This window comes from Acanthochromis polyacanthus, chromosome 8, assembly GCF_021347895.1.
Source record: "Acanthochromis polyacanthus isolate Apoly-LR-REF ecotype Palm Island chromosome 8, KAUST_Apoly_ChrSc, whole genome shotgun sequence".
Taxonomy (NCBI): domain Eukaryota; kingdom Metazoa; phylum Chordata; class Actinopteri; family Pomacentridae; genus Acanthochromis; species Acanthochromis polyacanthus.
In genome coordinates this window covers 38,303,898-38,327,310 of record NC_067120.1, presented here as the reverse complement: position 1 = coordinate 38,327,310, position 23,413 = coordinate 38,303,898, and the positions used below count along the sequence as shown (strand labels likewise).

The window sequence follows — 23,413 nt, the reverse complement described above, 5'->3', positions numbered from 1 at the left end:
TAAAATAAATGATGTCTGTGTATAAAATCCTTTGCAGTAATTTTACTTCACTAAAGCAGCTAGAATCAGTCAATAATCAAAATCTCTGGACACTTAGAGTGAGTTTATAAAGTATGTAAAATATATAATGTGCAAAATTAAATATACAGTATAGAAAATACAAGATATTAGAAAGAAATGCTACAATCTGATAAAAATATGATGCACAAGTTGTTGGAAAAGTTTTTAAAATAACCGCTTTGACAAAAAGTAGCAGCTGCTAGTCGCTAAATTGTTTTGTAAATCCAAATAAGACAAAAATATCTTTAATAATTTAACATTTTCCAAGGAAATGTTGGTAAATGTACAGTTTTCTGACATTTTAAATGAACAAATTTTACCTGTGATGGAATATTTGCATGATGTTGATGAAACTGAAGCTGGGATATTTAGTTTTTCTGTGCTCATTCTTGGGATAAAATGCAGGAATTTAAACCAGATGGCTCGGACATGTCTGTTTGGAAAGATTTATTTATCCTTTTAGGGTTAGGGTTAATTTTGTAGGTGAAAATGTTTGTATTGTGGATAATTAATTTTGCAAAGCTGACTTTGAAATCCATGGTTTAACCCTCACATCTAAAATGTTTTTTGTTGTTTTTTTTGCTTTGGATTGCTTTCAGATCTTTGTACTCGTCACATAGAACTTTGTGTTGCTGATTTACGTGGTCAAACAAGTGATTTAAGGTTCTTTTTGCAGCTAAGTATTCCTTTTTCAGTGTTGCTTTCATGTTCTTGCTTATTTCACGTGTGGATCCTGCAGGTCAACAAACTCTCAACAAAATTTAAAATGAGATTAAATTATGATCTATCAGACAAACTTCTCTTGTAGATTGTAAATCTCTTTTAGATTAATTTTAATTAGATTGTGCTGAATTTTTTGATGCACAACTTTTGCTTATGGAAAGGGAATAAACTGATATCTTGACATTGTTTTTTGACATATATATAAGAAAAAAATGCAGAAATTTTCAGCAAATAACTCAATAAACTCTATTTGGAAAGAATTATTTATTCTAGAATGACTGGGGTGACTTTTTAGGGTATTAAAACTGAAAAGTAATTTTGTAAAGCTTAAAAAAAGTAGTTTTCTTATCATGAACCACTGATAAAGACATCCTCATCTGTCTTTTTTCATTCAGATCTGTTTCTACACTCACGCAGAGCTTTGTCCTGCTGATTTAAATGTTCAAACATCTGATTTTAAGTTTATTTCTGCAACTAAATCTTCCCTTTTCAGTGTTCTCTCCTGTTTCTTGCTCATTCCAAATGACTCAAAGCTTGTCCAAAATGTCTTAAAATGCGTCTAAAATGAATGAAAAACTGCCATAAATCATTAAAAATTGCCCAGAATTACTGGAATCCTGTCAAAAATAACTCAAAAATTGTTAGAGGACTCAAAATCGCCTTCAGTAACTTAAAACATGTCATAGATTAACTTAAAAAGCAGTTTAAAATGCTTTGAAACTTGCCCAAAATGACTTAAAACTTTCCTAAAGGACTCAAAATTGACCAAAATGACCAAAGTTTGTCCAAAATGTCTTTAAAATGTGTCTAAAATGAATTGAAAACTGCCAAAATGATTGAAAATTGCCCCGAATGACTGGAATTCTGTCCAAAATGACTCACAAATTGTTGAAGAGGACTCAAACTGGCCTGTACTACGCTCACATGTGGAGTCTGAACATCAACAAACTCTGTCTTTTAGAGAAAGTTAAAAAAAAAAAAGTTTGTGTATTCAAGAAGCCTTAAATCAGAGTAAATAAACTTCTATCAGGCTCCTCTGTTAGTTCAGACAAGAAAAATTAGACCATTTTTAGTATTTATATTTATTCTGATGTGTTTTTGCTTCATTTTTACATCATTAATCAGGATTTTTACATAATAAAAACCAGATTCTGTGCAGCTCTGATCAATAGTTTAATCCCAGCAACAGTTTAGTTCTCACAGGAGCAGTTTTCTGAATAAATTAAACAGGTTCTGCTGAAAACTCACTTTTAACATGATCAAACTTCCTCTGTTTCTGTGGCTGCTTTTGGGAAGTTTAAATTCCTTTTCACAGGAGGTTCATGCAGTGACAATATTTCTATGACTGCAGGAGAATTACCTCAGATTCACTCAAACTCTTCATGCTAGAACTTGTTCTGCTGCTTGATGCAAGAAGAAAACTCATGCAGGTCTCATTTTCCACGACTAATCTACAAGAGAAGTGTGTTGAATCGTAATTTACTGCAATTTCAAGGGTAATTTTTAAACTTTCTTTAAAGACGTGAAGTTTGTTGACATGCAGGATCCACGTGGACACAGAAAGATTAACAAAGATCAGGAGAGAAATGCTAAAAAGAAGATTTGCTGCAGAAAGAAACACTCTTCCACCACTTGATGGAACGTAACTATTGCCTTTGACCGTTTACGTACAGATATATTACGTCTGTGGTTGTGTTGTAACATTGTGTTGTAACGTTGTGTGTCTGTGTTTGTGTTGCAGAGCTGTGATGTCATGGCGGCAGCCAGTGTGAGTCGACCTGGCAGCGTCCAGACCACCGAGAAGTCCCAGCTCACCCTGAAAGGTAGAGATTTTTAGATATTATCGAGCAAACAGTCGAATTAAAGACTAACAGGAGACGTTGTAGCTCCAATAAATCACCTGGTTTCTGTGTTAGTTGCATTCATTAATTCACCAAACGTCTGTGAACACCAACATCTAGACCTCTATGAACATCTAGACCTCTATGAACACCAACATCTAGACCTCTATGAACATCTAGACCTCTATGAACATCTAGACCTCTATGAACATCTAGACCTCTATGAACACCAACATCTAGACCTCTATGAACATCTAGACCTCTATGAACATCTAGACCTCTATGAACACGAACACCAACATCTAGACCTCGATGAACATCTAGACCTCTATGAACATCTGGACCTCTTTGAACACCAACATCTAGACCTCGATGAACATCTAGACCTCTATGAACATCTGGACCTCTACGAACACCAACATCTAGACCTCAATGGACACCAACATCTAGACCTCTATGAACACCAACATCTAGACCTCTATGAACACCAACATCTAGACCTCTATGAACACCAACATGAAGACCTCTATGAACACCAACATCTAGACCTCTATGAACATCTAGACCTCTATGAACACGAACACCAACATCTAGACCTCTATGGACACCAACATCTAGACCTCTATGAACATCCCTCTATGAACACCAACACCTAGACCTCTATGAACACCAACATCTAGACCTCTATGAACACCAACATCTAGACCTCTATGAACACCAACATCTAGACCTCTATGAACACCAACATCTAGACCTCTATGAACATCCCTCTATGAACACCAACACCTAGACCTCTATGAACACCAACATCTAGACCTCTATGAACACCAACATCTAGACCTCTATGAACATCCCTCTATGAACACCAACACCTAGACCTCTATGAACACCAACATCTAGACCTCTATGAACGCCAACATCTAGACCTCTATGAACGCCAACACCTAGACCTCTATGAACACCAACATCTAGACCTCTATGAACACCAACATCTAGACCTCTATGAACACCAACATCTAGACCTCTATGAACACCAACATCTAGACCTCTATGAACACCAACATCTAGACCTCTATGAACACCAACATCTAGACCTCTATGGACACCAGTTTCTGTTTCCTACCAATGAGTCCACATCAACATTTAGTCTAAACATCTAAAAACTGTAAACTTGTCTGGTCAAACTTTCCACACATCAGATTCTATTGATGTGTGGAAAGTCTTCAGGAAACATCAGGAGGTCAGTGATGTTGTTTTTGGTGATTAACTTCCTTGATTGTTCTGTTTGTGCTTCTGGAGTCATTTTAGCTGGAAGCTCACTCCTAGTAAGAACAAGTTTGTCACACTGTAGGCTGATGAATATCTTTGAGATGACTTTGTAACTCTTTCTAACTTTATGGAAATCAGTGACGGTTATTGTCAGTCCTCTGAGATCTGTTTCTTTGAGGGTTATGGTGCTTCCAGCCAGCAGATGCTTCTTCTATTCGCTCCTGTTAGGTTTGTACAAGTCAGAGTTCACATAGTTGCTCCAGCCTACACTGAGAATGTTTGAAAGACGAATTCATTACAGACAAGAACAGTTTGTTTGTTAAGTTATGAACGTCTGTGGAAACAGAACAACTTTGACTAGAAGGAGAGAGAATGAAGAAATGTCCTCTGAGCAGAAAATGGAAGCTCCACATATCATACAGGTTTAACTGTTTCCATGTTTCCAGCCCTCTAGACTTTTCCTCTCTACTCTACTCATCATCTGTAGAAAGATGTTTCTCCATGCTGAATGGATCTCCAACAGCTTGCTCCTCTGTTCACCGTTTCTGAGCCATGCTGTATTTATTTATTAATCCAGTAGCTTTGATTTTCAGTCTGAAACTATTTGAAACTGGTCCAAAATGACTCAAAATTGGTCCAAAGTAACAAAAAGCATTCAAAATGAGTCAGAAAATTGTTCAAAAACAGTCCAAAATGCTCCAAATTTACTTGAAAGTATCTGAAAATGCCTTTAAATCTTTCATTTTAAACAAGATTTGAATAATTAAGGTGAATTTAAGTCATTTTGGACGAGTTTTAAGCCACATTTCACTCTGCTCATCCTCCATAGAAAGATGTTTTCCATGCTGAATGTATCTCCAACAACTTGCTCCTCTGTTCACTGCTTCCGAGCCATGCTGACTTTATTTTTGACAGTCTTGACTTCTTAGTCGTGTCAGAAAATGCAGAATTTATTTTTTTTTTTTTTTTTACAGACTCTTGTCACACTAAATGCTTTTTTTTGGTCACATTTTTAAATGAGACATGTAGAAGGAGATTTTTAGCTCTGGTTTGGTTCATTTTCCTCATTGATTCACATACGATTCATTCAAAGACTGTCGGAATATTGAAAATGCAGATTTTTTCCCCGGTTTTTCAGTGTTTTTGCTGTGATAAATAGCGTCATTTTGGTGATTTTTCTTTAAAGGTAGCATGCCTTTTTAATCTGGTTGTTGGGATCAAGGGTTAAATTAAACGTTTACATGTTTTTTTCTTGCTTGCAGGTATCTGTAAAATAATTATATTTTTCCTTATTTAAATACAGTATGAAATAGTGAAACTGCTACAGAACAAATGATTTCCAGTTGTCTAAATGCATCCCTCCTGTCGTCCTGAATGGGATTTATGTTTTTATAAATCCATCTTAAGTCCAGCAGCTGCTTTAAATCTGCAGCTGTGAGGAGCTCAGAGGCGTCAGACTGAATAATTACACAGAAAACTGAAGTGAAATCACCGACAGCCTTGCAAAGAACAGCTTCAGAGGAAACAGCATTTAAATATTAAACAAGAAGTCAGGGTTGGTTGATTCACGCTGATGCTGCATTACGGAGAACTTGTCTTCTTGTGATGATTCTGCTTCTATTTGTGGTCATTTTTGCCCTTTTTTTGTGGCAATTTCATATTTTCTTGTGGTTATTCTTTGTCTTTTTGTGGTCATTTTACATCTGTTAGTGGTGATTTTGTGTCTTTTAGTCGTGATTTTGTGTCTTGTGGTGATTTGGCGTGCTTTTGTGGTGATTTTACATCTTTTTGTGGTGAATTTTCATCTTTAGATGGCTGTTTTTGTCCTTCTTTTGTGGTAGTTTCACATTTTTATTGTGGGGATTCCTTACTTTTTTGCTAATTGTTGAGTCTTTGTGGCGGTTTCATTTGTTTTTCTGGTGGTTGCAAGTCTTTTTTGTGGCAGTTTTCACTTTTTGGACATTTTGCGTCTTTTTGTGGTAATTTCGCTTTCTCTTTTGGTCATTTTGTGATCATTTTTGCATGTTTGTTGTCTTCTCATATGTTTTTGTTGTCATTTTGTATCTTTATGCGATAGTTTTCCATTTATTGTGGTAATTTTGCATCTTTTTAATGGTGATTTTGCTTCATTTTGTGGTGATTTTGGGTCTTTTTGTGATAATCTCTCATTTTATTGTTGTAATTTTGCATCTCTTTATGATGATGTTTGCATATTTGTTGCCTTTTCATATCTTTTTGTGGTAATTTTGCATTTTATTGTTGCAGTTTTGCATCTTTTTGTGATGATGTTTGCACCTTTGCTGCCCTTTCATATCTTTTTGTCATCATTTAGCATCTTTTATGGTAATTTCACATGATCTTGTCATGAGTTTGTGTCTTTTTGTGATGATTTTTGCATGTTTTTGTTGTTTTTTCATTCGTTTTTGCCGTCATTTTGCATCTTTTCATGGTCATTTTAGGTAGTTTTTGTGGTAATTTCACATTTTCGTGTGGTGAATTTGTCTTTTTGTGATGATATTTGCATCTTTGTTGTCTTTTTAAAATCTTTTTGTGGTTATTTTCTATTTTCTTGTGGTAATTTTGCATCTTTTCATGCTCTTTTGCACATTTTTGCGTGTTTTTAAGATAATTTTGCATCTTTTTGTGGTGATTTTTTTGTCTTTTTATGATGATTTTGGGTCTTTTTTGTGGTAATTTCACATATTCTTGTGGTGAGTTTGTGTCTTTTTGTGATGATGTTTGCATCTTTGTTGTTCTTTTTTTAATATCTTTTGCGGTCATTATCTTTTTTCTTGTTATTTTCAATTCTCTTTTGCATGTTTATTTGTGTTTTCAAGATAATTTTGCATCTTTTTGTGGGTTTTTTTGTCTGTTTGTGGTGATTTTATGTCTTTGCGGTGACTTCATGTCTTTTAGTTGTGATTTTGCATCTTTTCTTGGTAATTTTGCATGATTTTATTGTGATTTTGGGTCTTTTTGTGGTAATTTTACATCTTCTTGTGGTGAATTTGTGTCTTTTTGTGATGATGTTTGCATCCTTGTTGTCTTTTCATATCTTTTTGTGGTAGTTTATAATTTTTTCATGTTCTTTTGCATGTTTTTGTGATGTTTTGTATGTATTTAAGAAGATTTTGTGCTCTATACTTTAACATCAGTTAATTCTACATGAAGCAGAAAAGTCAGCTGGATTTACAGTAGATCCAGGATGACATGTTTTCCTTTAGTTTCTGCTCTTTTATCGTCTTCCTGATCTTCTTCTTATTCTCTGCTGATGGTTTCTGCTCTGACTCACCTTCTCAGTTACCGTCTATCTTTTGTCCTCCTCCTCAAACCGTGGCAAACCCCCTTTTACTCTTTGATTCCTTTATTTCTGCCGCTCCGCCTCTGGTTTCCACAGAACAGACGATGAGTCACGTTCTGTTGCTCCAGATGTTCAGGAGCTCATCGGTCGGTTGATCTGCGATGGCAAACAGAACAGAACACTCATCACTTATTCATCAGAGAAACAGCGACTGCTCCTCATCCTGCAGTGATTCATGGAGAACAAAGCGACCGACACATGCGGCGACAAAACTGTCAGCGGGAATTTAACGTCTGCACTGTAAAAAAACAACAACAAAAAAAACGATTCAGGAAGTCTGGTAGAAAATGTGGCAGAAAAAATGCGTAAGAAACAGTGGAATACAAAGAAAAAGGTGGACATTTTTTTGTTCTGTTCATCTGTAATTCAACAAAACAGGTAAAATATGTAAAATAACATTTAAAAAAGCGTAAAAAGCATAATATTCCTTTGAAATAACAAGACATATCTGTTAAATGTATTGTTTATGATTAATTTTATGGTTGCACTTTGTTTATAAATCATAAATTACTTTTTCTAAAATTTTTCATGTGGAAATTTACAATTTTGAGCATTTTTAAAAAAAAAATTCTATGTTTTTTTAATCATCTGTAATTCAACAAAACAGGTCAAAATAACAATTTAAACTTTTTTTTAAAATCACAAATACTAAATTTTCCTTTTAAATAACCCGAAATATCAGTTAAATTAAAAAAAGACACATTTCAGTGTCGTAAAGCTGTAATTTCATTGTCACACCTTGTAAAAATAAAAGCTAATTAACTAATTCTAAAGTTTTTTAACAGTTTTGAGCTGTTGTTTTTTTAAACTTTTGACTGTAAATTATAAATTGTTTTTTTTATAATCATGTGTAATTTGCCAAAACAGATAATAAAAACAAAATATATAAAATAACATTTTACAACATTTTTCAATCCCTAGAATACATAATTTTCCTTTTAAATAATCATTAATATCAATTAAATTTATGATTTAATTATAGAAAAGCTGTAAATTTTATGATCACACATTGTAAATTAAAAAAAACTATTTCTAAAAATCAGTAATATTTCTGTTTACAGATGTGGAGTTTGTGTCATTTTGGATAAATTTGGAGTCATTTTCTTTACAGTTTTATTTCATCTTTCAGACACGTTTACGTCATTTTGGTCATTTTTTTTTAAATTTTTGCAGTTCAGTCATAAATGTATTTATTTTTTTCTGTGGTTTTACCAGTTATTTGTTATAAACAAAACAGGGAAATTTTGTAAAATACGAGTTAAAATATTTATCGCTTTCAGCTCATTAAACACTCATATATATATATATATTTATTTGTGTTCTTCAAGTAATGAAAAAATAACATTTAGTGCTGATTTTAAGATTTACACTAAAAGATTGTATAATTTTAAAGTCATAATTATTAGTCAAAATATATATGTTTGATGTGGATGTTATTTACAATTTTTTGCCTGATTTATTTATTATTATTTTTAGATTTAATGTCAATGATTTCCTGAGTTGTTATTTTAAAATCTGTAAATAAAATACCAGGATATTGTTAAAAAAAAAGTGTGAAAAGCCGTTAAAAACATAAGTTTTTACAGTGCAGCTTTCGCCCAACTAGTAGAGCTTTGACTGATTTAAAAAAAAAAAAGAAAGCGCTAAAGCTTGGTAAATTTCCCAAAGGTCAGTTTACTTCAGCAGATCACTTCAGTCCAGTTGGAGCTCTGCTTAAATAAACAGTCCATCTTTTTAAAATGTTTTTTTTACAAAGCTGTGAATGATGGAGGTGTAGAAAGTCCTGGAAAAGTCCTGGAAGCTTCCAGAAGCGTGAACACTTCCTCCAGTGTCTGAACTCTGGTTTCTGGGCAGAGATTAATTTTTTAAAGATTTAAGATGCTTCATTTTGATCGTCATTATTTTCCTGGACCGACTTCTAATGAAAATAAACGACGTTTGTCTTCCTGCCACTAGAGGGCGATGTTTGTGTTTGTCTGTTTTCCCAGAATCCATTCAGCCTGCAGTCACAGCAGCTGGAAACTGAAAAATACAGAAAACCAACTGAGCTTAAAGCAGTTTCTGGCTGTTTTTACTTCAAATTTTCTCTCATTTTTCACTGTAATATAAAATCCTGCGACAGATATTTAACTGTTTCCATGTTTCCAGACTTTTGAATCATTTTCTTTGCTATTTTGTTTAGCCTTTCAGAAAAGTTTCATTTTGGACATTTTTTTCACTAATTTTGTACCATTTTGAGAAACGTCTGGACTAATTTTGAGCCCTTTTGTACATTTTGTTCAATCATTTTTGGACAATTCTGAGCTGCTTTGGACAAATTCTGAAGTCACTTTAAGCAACTTTCTCAATAATTTTCAGTCATTGTGACAAATTTTGAGTCATTTTGGACTTTGTTTTTAATTTTTTTTTTACCATTTTGCCACCATTTTTGGAATAGTTTGTCATTTTAGATGCACTTTGAATCATTTTCTTTCCTGTTTTTTAGCCTTTCAGATAATTTTAAGTAATTTTGGACATTTTTCTTCACTAATTTTTGACCATTTTGAGCTACTTTGGACAAATACGGAAGTCACTTTAAACAGCTTTCTCAGTAATTTTAAACATGTTTTTGGTTTTCCGTCATTTTGACAAACTTTGAGCCATTTTGGACACTTTTTAAAAATGATTTCTCTGAGTTTAAATGATTTCTCACGACTTTCGAGTCATTGTGGACATTTTTTTTCCAATCATTTTGGAGAATAATCATTTTTAAGTCAATTTTAAGTGCAATTTAAAGTCAGTTTGGACAAAATATAAGCCATTTTGGGGTATTTTTAGGAATTTTGTAATCATTTTGAAATTTTATGAGCCCTTTTTGACCAATTTGGAGTCATTTTCAATATGAATAATTACACTTCCAGCCTCTCTACACTTTTTCTCTCTCTTTTCCAACAATTCTGCACAGGTTGATGCTATTTTAGATTGTTTTTAGTCATTTTATATGAGTTTGATGGTTTTTAAGTTATTTTTGCACTTTTTATTGCAGAATTTTATGTAATTTTGACCAGTTTTGAGTCATTCTGAATATGAATATTTCCATGTTTCCAGACTTTTCTCTCTACTCTGTTCATCATTTCTATAAAGATGTTTCTCCATGCTGAATGTATCTCCAACAACTCTCTCCTCTGTTCACGGTTTCTGAGCCGTGCTGACTTTATTTTATTGATCCAGTAGCTTTGATGTTCCTCTCAGACTCTCTGTGAAAGCACTGCCTGCAGTTCAACCTGAAAACTCTTTGAATTTTCATCACCTGACTGTTGCTCACAGCAGAGTCATTCTTGACTTCACGTGTGTGTCCGGAAGCACAGAATTTTTTATTTTTCACAGAATCTGATTAGATCAAATGATTTATTTTTGGTGAATTTTTAAAAGACATGTAGAGTAAAGCTAAACTTGTTATTGGTTATTTTTCCTGACTGTTCAGGAAAAGCTGAAAATTCCAGTGATTTTCTTTTCAGTTTTTACACTCTCTGGCTGATAAAGCGTGTCAGTTTGTTTATTTATTATAATTATTTGTAATTAAACATGCTTTTCATTCCTTCTGATGACTTTTTGGTGCTCACAGAGTTAATTATACTTTTCCTTTACCTGCTCTGACATAATCAGCTGTTATCTGCAGATTGAGTTAAGTTTGTTTACTTTATTGATCCGGTGTGTTTTATTTATTTTATTTATTTTTTAGTCATGTGACTGTTGGTCACAGCTGAGTAAACTGTGGCTTTCTGGATGTGCAACGGAGGTCAGAATTTTTAGTGTTTTACATGATTCTGCTTCGTGCAGAATGTTGATTTTTGGTGAATTTTTAAATGTTGAATAAAATGATTTTAATAAAATATTAAGCTTAGATTTGATTAACTTTCCTCGTATGTCAGGATTAGTTCAGGGACTGTTGGAAAGCTGAAAATCTTCCTCTTTTACAGTTTCTGGCTCTGATAAATGGTGTAATTTTAGTCATTTTTAATAGATTTTTTTGTAAAATATTTACAGAATCTTTTAATTTTACTTTAAAGTGCGTATCATGAGGTGTGGATTTAATTCAGAGAGCTTTCTGCTTTCACTGTGACACTTTTTATAGCGGTGTTTATTATGAGCTGAACTTTAACTGAAGCACAGTCTGAGGTTTAATCAATATTTGGACTTTAGCTGGAGATAAAACAGCCGCTCTGATTCATCGTTTTAGATGAATCCGGCTGCGGAGGATCAAAATAATACCGAGATCATTTATAAAAAAACAGATTTTTAAAATTTATTTTATTGTACAGCACTTTTTTCAAAAGGTCCTCTTCAAATAAAATGATTGTTTTTAGTGTAATTGTGGATTATAGATGCATGTTTTGTATGTTATAATCAAGATTTCACCTTTTTTTTGGAAGCAAAAGCTCCCAATATATTTCAGTTTGAGCTTCTCTGATGTGAATATTTGATTATTTCTTTGCACACATGATAGTAAACTGAATATTTGTGTGTTTTGAAGACATTTTTGTGAGTTTCGGCCCCATTTTTAACGACAAAACCACAGCATTTTCACTCGTTTGTTTATTTGTTGATTTAATTTAGCATTTATTTTAATGTAAAGCACTTTGTAGGTTTGATTTCAAAAGGTCTTATACAAATAAAGTTATTATTTTTATGAATTGTAGATCTGAATTCTATCTTTTTAGTCAAGATTTCTCACATTTTTAGAAGCAAAAACACCAAAAGTATTCCGGTTTCAGCTTCTCTGACACGAATATTTGATTATTTCTTTGCACACATGATAGTAAATTGCATTTTTTGGGGGGGTTTAAGACATTTTTAGAAGTTTCTGTCCCATTTTCAACAGCAGAATCACAGCATTTTCACTCCTTATTTGTTTATTTGTTAATTTAAACATTTATTTTACTTTAAAGCACATTTTTCAAAAGGTCCTGTTCAAATAAAGTTATTATTTTAATGGATTATAGATCTAAATACTCTATTTTTAGTCAAGATTTTAAACATTTTTGGGAGCAAAAACACCAAAAATATTCCGGTTCTCGTTAGTTTCTCTGATGTGAATATTTGATTATTTCTTTGTACATATGATAGTAAATTGCATTTTTGTTCTTTTAAGGACATTTTTATGAATTTGGATCCCATTGTTAACAGCAGAGCCGCAGCATTTTCTCTCCTTTTTTGCTTATTTGTTTGTTTGTTTGTTTACAGTGGTGTCAGCGAAGCCCCAGTCTCCGAAGCTGCCGAACCGCCACTCTCGGCTGAGCTCCTTCGTCGAGGTGACGGCCGACGGTTTGACCAGCGAAACCAAAAAAACGGGCAAACGCAGCGGACACCTGGAGCTGCAGTGGAACGAAGACCTCACCCTGTAAGAGCTTTAGTATAAATAAGCTGGACTTTTACTGATTAAATGAAGAAAGACAACAGAAAATATCGCAAAAATCTGCTTTATAGAACATTAAAAAGCTGATTTTAAGCTGTTTTCAGCAGGTAAGGAGAATAAACCAGCTCGTCTCAGCGGCTCTCTGGTGTGTTTTTTAGATATGCAGCCCGTCGTGTATTTTTAATGCCGCCGCTGTGTTTGTGTGTTTTCTTTGTGTTTGTCAGTAATGTGACGCCTCAGAGCCGCCTGGATCTGAAGCTGTGGAGCTGCCACACTCTGAGGAAGGAGCTCCTGGGCAGCGCCACCATCGACCTGCTCGACACGCTGAGGACCCACGATGGGAAGAGTAAGGAAACACACCGAAAAATAGCATAAGAAGACGAGATATAACTAAAATGACGCTAAAAGATTAAAAAAATGACACAAAAAGATTGAAAAATGTCACTAAAAGATGCAAAAATGACAAAGAAGATGTGAAAATGTCACTATAAAGTGGAAAAATCCCACAAAAATTAAAAAATGACACTTAAAGATGTAATAATGACATAAAAAGATGCAAAAATGTCACTAAAAGGTACAAAAATGTCAATAAAAAGTGCAAAAATTACATTATAAGATTAAAAAATTGCACCAAAAGATGCGAAAATCACAAAAAGATGTGAAAATGTCACTATAAAGTGCCACAAAAAGATGGAAAAATGACAACAAGATGCAAAGATTTCATTACAATATGCAAAAATTTCACTACAAGATTGAAAAATATCACGAAAAGATGCGAAAATGACCAAAAAAGATGTGAAAATGTCACTATAAAGTGGAAAAATGACACAAACAGTACACAGAGGGAAAAAAAGGTAGTGTGGTTCATTTTTCAGTTTTTCAGCTGGAAAAAGAACTGACAAGAACAAAAACAATATCTGGGGGGAAAAGGGCAAACTGTAAATAATGTTCACATCAAAAATATAAAATATAATACTGTGTTGTTACAAAGACTAACTTGTGCTGAAATTACACAGCTTTGCCACATTAAAATATGCTAAATACATAATTATCTGACAGAATTCTTGCAGATTTTGAACAGTACAGTTTTCCGTCAATTTGTATTTTTTTGGCCAAAAATAAAGACGTTAATTGTGTATAATGTGTAAAAATAACTTAACAATATAAAATTCAATACAAAAATATATTTATAAACATATGTTGGCATATATTTAATATGTGAAATGAACATTTGGACATGTGTTATCTAACATTAAATGGGAGACAAAACCATGAATACCAGGCTGAAAATAATGGTATTATTAATGTTATTCTTATTATTAATAACAATATTAATAATATTAATGTTATTATTGATAATAATATTTATTATAATAAATATTATGATTAATAATATTTGTTATAGTAATGTTATCATAAATATTGTTATTAATATTGCTCATTTATTATTGTTATTATTATTATTATTTATAAGTATTATGCTCTTATTATTGTTATTTATAATGACAATAATAGCAACAATAATGCTAATAATATAGTTATTATTATTAATTATAATATTGATAATGCCGTTAATAATAATAATAATATAGAGCAAATCTAAGAAAATGCTATTAAAACTGTAAATAAAATATAATTAGATATTCAGATTTTATAATAAAGCATCAGAATATATCCCATTATTATTTAAGTACCTCTCAGACTCTTTTTCTGATATCTATATATATATAATAATAAACTGTGTGGCTTCTCTCTGTTTTCCTGTCTAAGATCACTAACAGATGATTTCCTCTCTCTCCTCTCCCTCCGGTTCTCCCGGTTCTGCGGTTCTTCTTCCCTCTAGTGGAGAACGTCCAGCTCAGTCTGGTGCTGCAGACGGAGAACAAAGGCTCAGTTGTGGCGGGAGGAGAACTCAACGTCTGTCTGGACGGCATGGTTGTTGATCTGGGCTCGCTGCCCAATGGCAGCGCGGCGGCCGACAGTGAGTCCCGCCTTCAGCACACACTAACGCTCTCAGAGGTGGAGGTAAAAACACGAGAACATCACGCCGCCGCTGCTCCTTCTCATGGTTTATGGATCCACTGAGGCCCGGAGGAGCAAAGAAAAACCCCAAGATGGAGTGAAAGATTAAGATTAAAGGCTGAAAGTGGGCTGCAGCACAGAAAAACGAATTATAAATATTAGGAAATGTGGTTTATGGAAGGAAAAGTGGAGAAAATACAAGTGAAAATGTTACATTTAAAACTTTAACTTAACCCTCTGGACCTGAAGCAGTTTAAGGGTGATTTTTGGTTTGTTTTTAACTCACTGTGGTTCATTTTTCACTGCAACATAAAGTCCTGCAGCTCTCTGAACACAGAACAGCCATGATTAGAAGTAAAGGGAACCCAGAAATGTTTGCTGTGCAGTACGACACAGGTAGAATGGCAAATAGAAAAAAATGTCACTAAAAGATGCAAAAATTACAGAAAAAGATGCAAAAATGTCACTAAAAGGTGTGAAAATGTCACTATACAATGGAAAAATGTCACTAAAAGATGCAAAAATGACACTAAAAGGTGCAAAAATGACAAAGATGCAAAAATGTTACTAATAGATGCAAAAAATGTCACTGAAAGATGCAGAAAAATTACAGAAAAAGATGCAAAAATGACACTAAAAGATGCAAAAAATGTCACTAAAAGATGCAGAAATGACACTAAATGGTGTGAAAATGTCACTATACGATGCAAAAATGTCACTGAAAGATGCAAAAATTACAGAAAAAGGTGCAAAAATGACACTAAAAGGTGCAAAAATGACAAAGATGCAAAAATGTTAAGAGATGCAAAAAATGTCACTAAAAGATGCAAAAATTACAGAAAAAGATGCAAAACGTCTCTAAAAGATGCAAAAATGACACTAAAACCTGTGTAAATTTCACTATACGATGGAAAAATGACTGTAAATTATGCAAAAATGTCATTAAAAGATGCAATAACAATAAAAAAATGCAGAAATGGTGCTAAAAGATGCAAAAATGTTTTTTAAAAGATGCAAAAATTACATTAAAAGGTGCAATAATTACACAAAGATGCAAAAATGACAGTAAAAGATACAAAAATTTTATTAAAAAATGCAAAAATGACACTTAAAAGTGCAAAAATTACACAAAGATGTAAAAATGACACAAAGATGCAAAAATGACAAAAAAATATGCAGAAATGTAACTAAAATATGCAAAGATGTCACTATAAGAAGAAACAAGTCACTAAAAGATACACAAATGACACAAAAAAGTAAAATGCTCTTAAATATGTTTTTGAATTATTATGCCTGCTGTATTTATGTGAATATTGCCTCCTACTGCTGTAGATGTAGTTTAATTTACTAATAATGCATCATGTTCCATACGATCATCATGTTTGTCGTCGCGCTGTCTGTGTATCTCTATGAAAAAATGCAGTTTTCCAATACAAATATAGATTCTGTAAAAAGGTTCGACGTCTTAGGAACCCATGCTCCTCATGAACTCACAATTAAACACTGAATTATTCGGTTTGGCAGAAAAAATCTAATTCAAAATCACCTAATTTTGAACTATATGGTTTAAACTGAGTAAGAAGGGCATAAAAAGAAACGTAATCTGGAAGAAAATGAGGCCGTCAGACAAAGTTAGAGGAACAAAAAGTAGAATATTTGCCTGTGAGATGCAGTGGAGTAGAAATATAAAGCAGCAGTAAATAATAAAGTCGAAGTACCTCGGATCGGAACCTAAAACCAGTCCTGAGTGAAAGTACTCCACCACAGATCCAGTCACAGTAAATAGACGGAGCATTGAGAGAGTTTCATCCGTGATGTTACCGTGAACACACACAGACGTCCAGACGGTTTATTAGCAGAGTCGACCACACTGTTAGAGCTTTTCTCTCACTCTTTCCCTTCCTGTCTCTCTTTAATATTTAGTCCAGCTGCCAGAAACCACACAAGCTGTTTATTCTCACGTCCATGTGTTTGTTCAGTCCGTGTTTGTGTGTCTCTCCACCCTCATAATGAGTGTTTTCCTCACTTGGAAAAAGCCAGACTACTTCTTCTTCTTCTTCTTCTTCTTCTTCTTCTGCTTCTTTCTTTTCTTCGAGCTAATCAGAGATGACTGAGGAGAAATTGGACCAAAAATGTAATAATTTCAAAAAGCTTAGATGGGAACATCTAACCCACCATCTCTTGTAATTTACAATAAAAAAGAATATTCATGTGATGGAGCAGCTGATCAACAAACCAGAAATCACTGCTTTAGGACTCTTCTTTTCTAAAAGATGGCAAAATGACACCAAAAAAAAAAGAACAAATGTCACTACAAGATGCAAAAATGACAGAAAAGGTTCAAAAATGAGACTAAAAGATGGAAAAATGACACATAAAATCCAAAAATGTCACTTAAATATTTAAAAAAATGACACAAAAAGATGCAAAAATGACCCAAAAAGATGTAAAAATGGCACTATAAATGCCAAAATGTCAGTTGAAGATGCAAAAATGACCGAACAGGTGCAGAAATAACAGAAAATTGCAAAAATGTCACTAAAAGATGCAAAAATTCACAAAAACATGCAAAAATTACCCAAAAATATTCAAAAATTTCCTAAAAGATGCAAAAAACACACTATAAATGCAAAAATGTCTCTTGAAGATGGAAAAATGACACTTAAAGATACAAAAATTACCCAAAAAGATGGAAAAATTACACTAAAAGATGCGCAAATGTCACTGAAAGATGCAAAATGTCATTTAAACATGCAAAAAGGACCCACAAAGATGTAAAAATGTCACTTTAAATGCAAAAATGTCACTTGAAGATGGAAAAATTACCCAAAAAGATGCAAGAGATGCAAAAATTACCCGAAAAGATGCAAAAATGTCCATAATAGATCAAAAAATGCACTATAAATGCAAAAAATGTTACTATAAGATTAAAAAAAATGTCACTACAACATGCAGAAATGACCCAAAAGGTGCAGAAATGACCCAAAAGGTGCAAAAATGACCTTAAAAGATGCAAAAAACACACTATAAATGCAAAAATGTCACTATAAGATGCAAGAATTACCCACAAAGACGCAAAAAATATCACTGTAAATTCAAAAATGTCTCTTGAAGACGGAAAAATGACACTTAAAGATACAAAAATTACCCAAAAAGATGGAAAAATTACACTAAAAGATGCGCAAATGTCATTTAAACATGCAAAAAGGACCCACAAATATGTAAAAATGTCACTTTAAATGCAAAAATGTCACTTGAAGATGGAAAAATTACCCAAAAAGATGCAAGAGATGCAAAAATTACCCAAAAAGATGCAAAAATGTCCATAATAGATGCAAAAAATGCACTATAAATGCAAAAAAATGTTACTATAAGATTAAAAAAAATGTCACTACAACATGCAGAAATGACTCAAAAGGTGCAAAAATGACCTTAAAAGATGCAAAAAATACACTATAAATTAAAAAATGTCAGTTGAAGATGCAAAAATCAACGAACAGATGCAGAAATAACAGAAAAATATGTAAAAATGTCACTTGAAGATGGAAAAATTTCAGTAAAAGATGGAAAAATCTCACTTGAAAATGGAAAAATGTCACTTGTAGATGGAAAAATTACCCAAAAAGATGCAAGAGATGCAAAAATTACTCCAAAAGATGCAAAAATGTCCATAATAGATGCAAAAAATGCAAAAATGTTACTATAAGATGGAAAAATGTCACTACAACATGGAAAAATTACCTTAAAAGATGCAAAAATACACTATAAATTCAAAAATGTCAGTTGAAGATGCAAAAATGACCGAGCAGGTGCAGAAATAACAGAAAAATATGCAAAAATGTCACTAGAAGATGGAAAAATGTCACTTAAAGTTGGGAAAATGTCACAAAAAGATGGCAAAATGGCACTAAAAACTATTTTGGGAAAAGTTGTTTCACAGAGAAACCTTAAATTAGAGCCTGTCTGTACATTTGCTGTTGACCTTTTGGACGCAGCTCCTCAAAGTTCAGTCATTTTTTTAATGTTCCACTCTTGTTCTTTAGCTCCTTTCCCAGATTAAAGTGTAAAAAAAGGCCAGAAAAGTGGAACATTGGAGTATTTTCCTGCCCGTAGCTTCGGTTTCTCTGCTGCATCGTGTCACTCCTGACAACACTTAGTGAAAACCTATACGTGTATTTATTCATTTCAGCAAAAGCCCGAGTTTTAGCGGAGAGTTTGGAGCGTGTTTAGCGTGCCAGAGGTTTTTCCGTCCCGCCAAGAATAACATGTCGAGAATATTGTTAAACTTAATACCAACAGAATCGACCAGCTGCATGTTTCTACCAATGTTCACTGCTCCCAAACCGATATAAAAGTCATTTCATAGCTGGAGGGATTTTAAAACCCTCCAGGCTCTTATTGACTCTCTGTGCTTTCCTCTTCCAGGCACTCCGCTAAAGTTCTGCCTTCCTTTTTCTGGTTTGGAGAGCGCAGGGCGAGGTGTGGTTTTGACAAATACACTGTTCTTAAAGCTGCTCTTAAAGCGGAGTCCTTGCCTCCATCTGCTCGCTGTGACAACGTCCACACAGATGCGAAGATGCAAAAACGACGCAAAAAGATGCAAAAATGACTCTATAAAGGCAAAAGTGACTCAAAAAGATGTAAAATGACCCAAAACAATGAAAAAATGACACAAAAAGGTGCAAAAATATCACTAAAGGACGCAAAAACATCACTAACAGATGGAAAAATGTCACTATAGGATGGAAAAATGACAAAAAAAGCTGCAAAAATAACACTGAAAGGTGCAAAAAAGATATAAAAATGTGCAAAAAAGATACAAAAATGTCACCAAAAATAGGATAAATGACAGAAAATCTGTAAAAATGGCACTAAAATGTGCAAAAATGACAGAAAATGTGCAAAAATATCACTGAAAGATGGAAAAATGACCAAAAATGCACAAAAAAAATCACAAAAAATGCTAAAATGTCACTAGAAGATGCAAAAACAAGACAAAAAATGTCACCAAAGGATGGAAAAATGACACTGAAAGATGCTAAAATGATGCAGTTGATGCAAAAATGACACGAAAAGGTGCAAAAATGATTTAAAAAAAGGTGCAAAAATATCACTTGCAAATGGAAAAATGTCACCTAAAGATGCTAAAATGCCGCAGTTGATGCAAAAATGTCACTATAAACTATATAAAAGTCATTTCATAGCTGGCAGGAGGAGGGATTTTAAAACCCTCCAGGCTCTTATTGACTCTCTCAGTGCTTTCCTCTTCCAGGCTCTCCGCTAACATTCTGCCTTCCTTTTTTTTGGTTTGGAGAGCGCAGGGCGAGGTGTGGTTTTGACAAATACACTGTTCTTAAAGCCGGCCCGTGCTTCCATCTGCTCGCTGTGACAACAACGTCCACACAAGGCTTTCCATAGAGAGGCCTCACAGAGCTGCAGTGTGTGCAGCTGAATGGACACAGGGCTGCAGTATCGGCCCGGCCGCCCTAAATGTGCCTCTTTGTGACCGCTCAGATGTGAGCAGAGGTTAAGAGGAGGTGTGTGTTTGTGCATGCTGTAGTAACACATGTCTGCACCGAGACGGCAAGATGAAAAAAAGAGAATCTAACTCGCCCTCTGCCAGAGTGAAAGGAGGTTTCACTCAGGCAGAGGCCGAGTAGGATTTAGATTTAGGTTACAGTCGGATACACAAAGGTTTGGATGGCCAGGTCTGTTGGTAAAACACCGGTGATTGATGAGGGGGTCACTGTGGAAGAGGTTTTAGGTTTTTAGGTGGCTTTTAATTGCAGGAACTCGGTGGCGTTTACAGAAATCAAACCCGTTCTCACTGCAGTAGTCTGGCTTTTCCAGCCCATTCTGTAGTCCATAATAGTCTGGTTACATCTCACTATCATTCTGCTGGCTGGTTTGTTTATTTTTTCAAACCAATCACAAGTGAGTGTTGCCTCAAAATAGAGTCAAGTGGGATTCATTTGGTCCAACATTTGCATACAGGATAGAATACAGGGGTCTTATATTGACTTGAATCGATCCATAGGAATGGAACTCCAGCGAAAATGTAAACAAAGCCGTTACGTGCATCACAATATTCATCAGTTCTTTGGAAAAGTCATGAATGTAGCACAATCCAAGATGGCGTATAACCACCAAATGTAACCACCGTCATCTGAAAGAACCGTGTATAGTATAGTATAGAGGTCTAGGTGTTCATAGAGGTCTAGATGTTGGTGTCCATAGAGGTCAAGATGTTGGTGTTCATAGAGGTAAAGATGTTCATAGAGGTCTAGATGTTGGTGTTCATAGAGGTCTAGGTGTTCATAGAGGTCTAGATGTTGGTGTTCATAGAGGTCTAGGTGTTCATAGAGGTCTAGATGTTGGTGTTCATAGAGGTCTAGATGTTGGTGTTCATAGAGGTCTAGATGTTGGTGTTCATAGAGGTCTAGATGTTGGTGTTCATAGAGGTCTAGATGTTGGTGTTCATAGAGGTAAAGATGTTCATAGAGGTCTAGATGTTGGTGTTCATAGAGGTCTAGATGTTGGTGTTCATAGAGGTCTAGATGTTGGTGTTCATAGAGGTCTAGGTGTTCATAGAGGTCTAGATGTTGGTGTTCATAGAGGTCTAGATGTTGGTGTTCGTAGAGGTCTAGATGTTGGTGTTCATAGAGGTCTAGGTGTTCATAGAGGTCTAGATGTTGGTGTTCATAGAGGTCTAGGTGTTCATAGAGGTCTAGATAGTGGTGTTCATAGAGGTCTAGATGTTGGCATTCATAGAGGTCTAGATGTTGGCGTTCATAGAGGTCTAGATGTTGGTGTCCATAGAGGTCAAGATGTTGGTGTTCATAGAGGTCTAGATGTTGGTGTTAATAGAGGTAAAGATGTTCGTGTTCATAGAGGTCTAGATGTTGGTGTTCATAGAGGTCTAGGTGTTCATAGAGGTCTAGATGTTGGTGTTCATAGAGGTCTAGATGTTGGTGTTCATAGAGGTCTAGATGTTCATAGAGGTCTAGATGTTGGTGTTCATAGAGGTCTAGGTGTTCATAGAGGTCTAGATGTTGGTGTTCATAGAGGTCTAGATGTTGGTGTTCATAGAGGTCTAGGTGTTCATAGAGGTCTAGATGTTGGTGTTCATAGAGGTCTAGGTGTTCATAGAGGTCTAGATGTTGGTGTTCATAGAGGTCTAGATGTTGGTGTTCGTAGAGGTCTAGATGTTGGTGTTCATAGAGGTCTAGGTGTTCATAGAGGTCTAGATGTTGGTGTTCATAGAGGTCTAGGTGTTCATAGAGGTCTAGATAGTGGTGTTCATAGAGGTCTAGATGTTGGCATTCATAGAGGTCTAGATGTTGGCGTTCATAGAGGTCTAGATGTTGGTGTCCATAGAGGTCAAGATGTTGGTGTTCATAGAGGTCTAGATGTTGGTGTTAATAGAGGTAAAGATGTTCGTGTTCATAGAGGTCTAGATGTTGGTGTTCATAGAGGTCTAGGTGTTCATAGAGGTCTAGATGTTGGTGTTCATAGAGGTCTAGATGTTGGTGTTCATAGAGGTCTAGATGTTCATAGAGGTCTAGATGTTGGTGTTCATAGAGGTCTAGGTGTTCATAGAGGTCTAGATGTTGGTGTTCATAGAGGTCTAGATGTTGGTGTTCATAGAGGTCTAGATGTTCATAGAGGTCTAGATGTTGGTGTTCATAGAGGTCTAGATGTTGGTGTTCATAGAGGTCTAGATGTTCATAGAGGTCTCGATGTTGGTGTTCATAGAGGTCTAGATGTTGGTGTTCATAGAGGTCTAGGTGTTCATAGAGGTCTAGATGTTGGTGTTCATAGAGGTCTAGATGTTGGTGTTCATAGAGGTCTAGATGTTGGTGTTAATAGAGGTAAAGATGTTCGTGTTCATAGAGGTCTAGATGTTGGTGTTCATAGAGGTCTAGGTGTTCATAGAGGTCTAGATGTTGGTGTTCATAGAGGTCTAGATGTTGGTGTTCATAGAGGTCTAGATGTTCATAGAGGTCTAGATGTTGGTGTTCATAGAGGTCTAGGTGTTCATAGAGGTCTAGATGTTGGTGTTCATAGAGGTCTAGATGTTGGTGTTCATAGAGGTCTAGATGTTCATAGAGGTCTAGATGTTGGTGTTCATAGAGGTCTAGATGTTGGTGTTCATAGAGGTCTAGATGTTCATAGAGGTCTCGATGTTGGTGTTCATAGAGGTCTAGATGTTGGTGTTCATAGAGGTCTAGGTGTTCATAGAGGTCTAGATGTTGGTGTTCATAGAGGTCTAGATGTTGGTGTTCATAGAGGTCTAGATGTTGGTGTTCATAGAGGTCTAGGTGTTCATAGAGGTCTAGATGTTGGTGTTCATAGAGGTCTAGGTGTTCATAGAGGTCTAGATGTTGGTGTTCATAGAGGTCTAGATGTTGGTGTTCATAGAGGTCTAGGTGTTCATAAAGGTCTCGATGTTGGTGTTCATAGAGGTCTAGATGTTGGTGTTCATAGAGGTCCAGATGTTCATAGAGGTCTAGATGTTGGTGTTCATAGAGGTCTAAATGTTCATAGAGGTCTAGAACCTGGTGTTCATAGAGGTCTAGATGTTCATAGAGGTCTAGAACCTGGTGTTCATAGAGGTCTAGATGTTCATAGAGGTCTAGATGTTTATAGAGGTCTAGATGTTGGTGTTCATAGAGGTCTAGATGTTGGTGTTCATAGAGGTCTAGGTGTTCATAGAGGTCTAGATGTTCATAGAGGTCTAGA

General features: G+C 34.7%; 1 protein-coding gene across 7 annotated transcripts in view; it reads left to right on the top strand.

Annotated features, from left to right (window-relative positions):
- The window catches only part of wwp2 (WW domain containing E3 ubiquitin protein ligase 2), a 96,531-nt gene that overhangs the window by 1,828 nt on the left and 71,290 nt on the right, over positions 1–23,413 (top strand). For all 7 annotated transcript variants that reach the window (XM_051951801.1, XM_051951800.1, XM_051951799.1 and 4 more), the window contains exons 2-5: positions 2,525–2,606; positions 12,478–12,634; positions 12,874–12,995; positions 14,493–14,630. In XM_051951801.1, coding sequence (XP_051807761.1) covers positions 2,537–2,606; positions 12,478–12,634; positions 12,874–12,995; positions 14,493–14,630 — 487 coding nt within the window. In that variant the 5' untranslated portion in view covers positions 2,525–2,536. The remainder of the gene's footprint in view (positions 1–2,524; positions 2,607–12,477; positions 12,635–12,873; positions 12,996–14,492; positions 14,631–23,413) is intronic.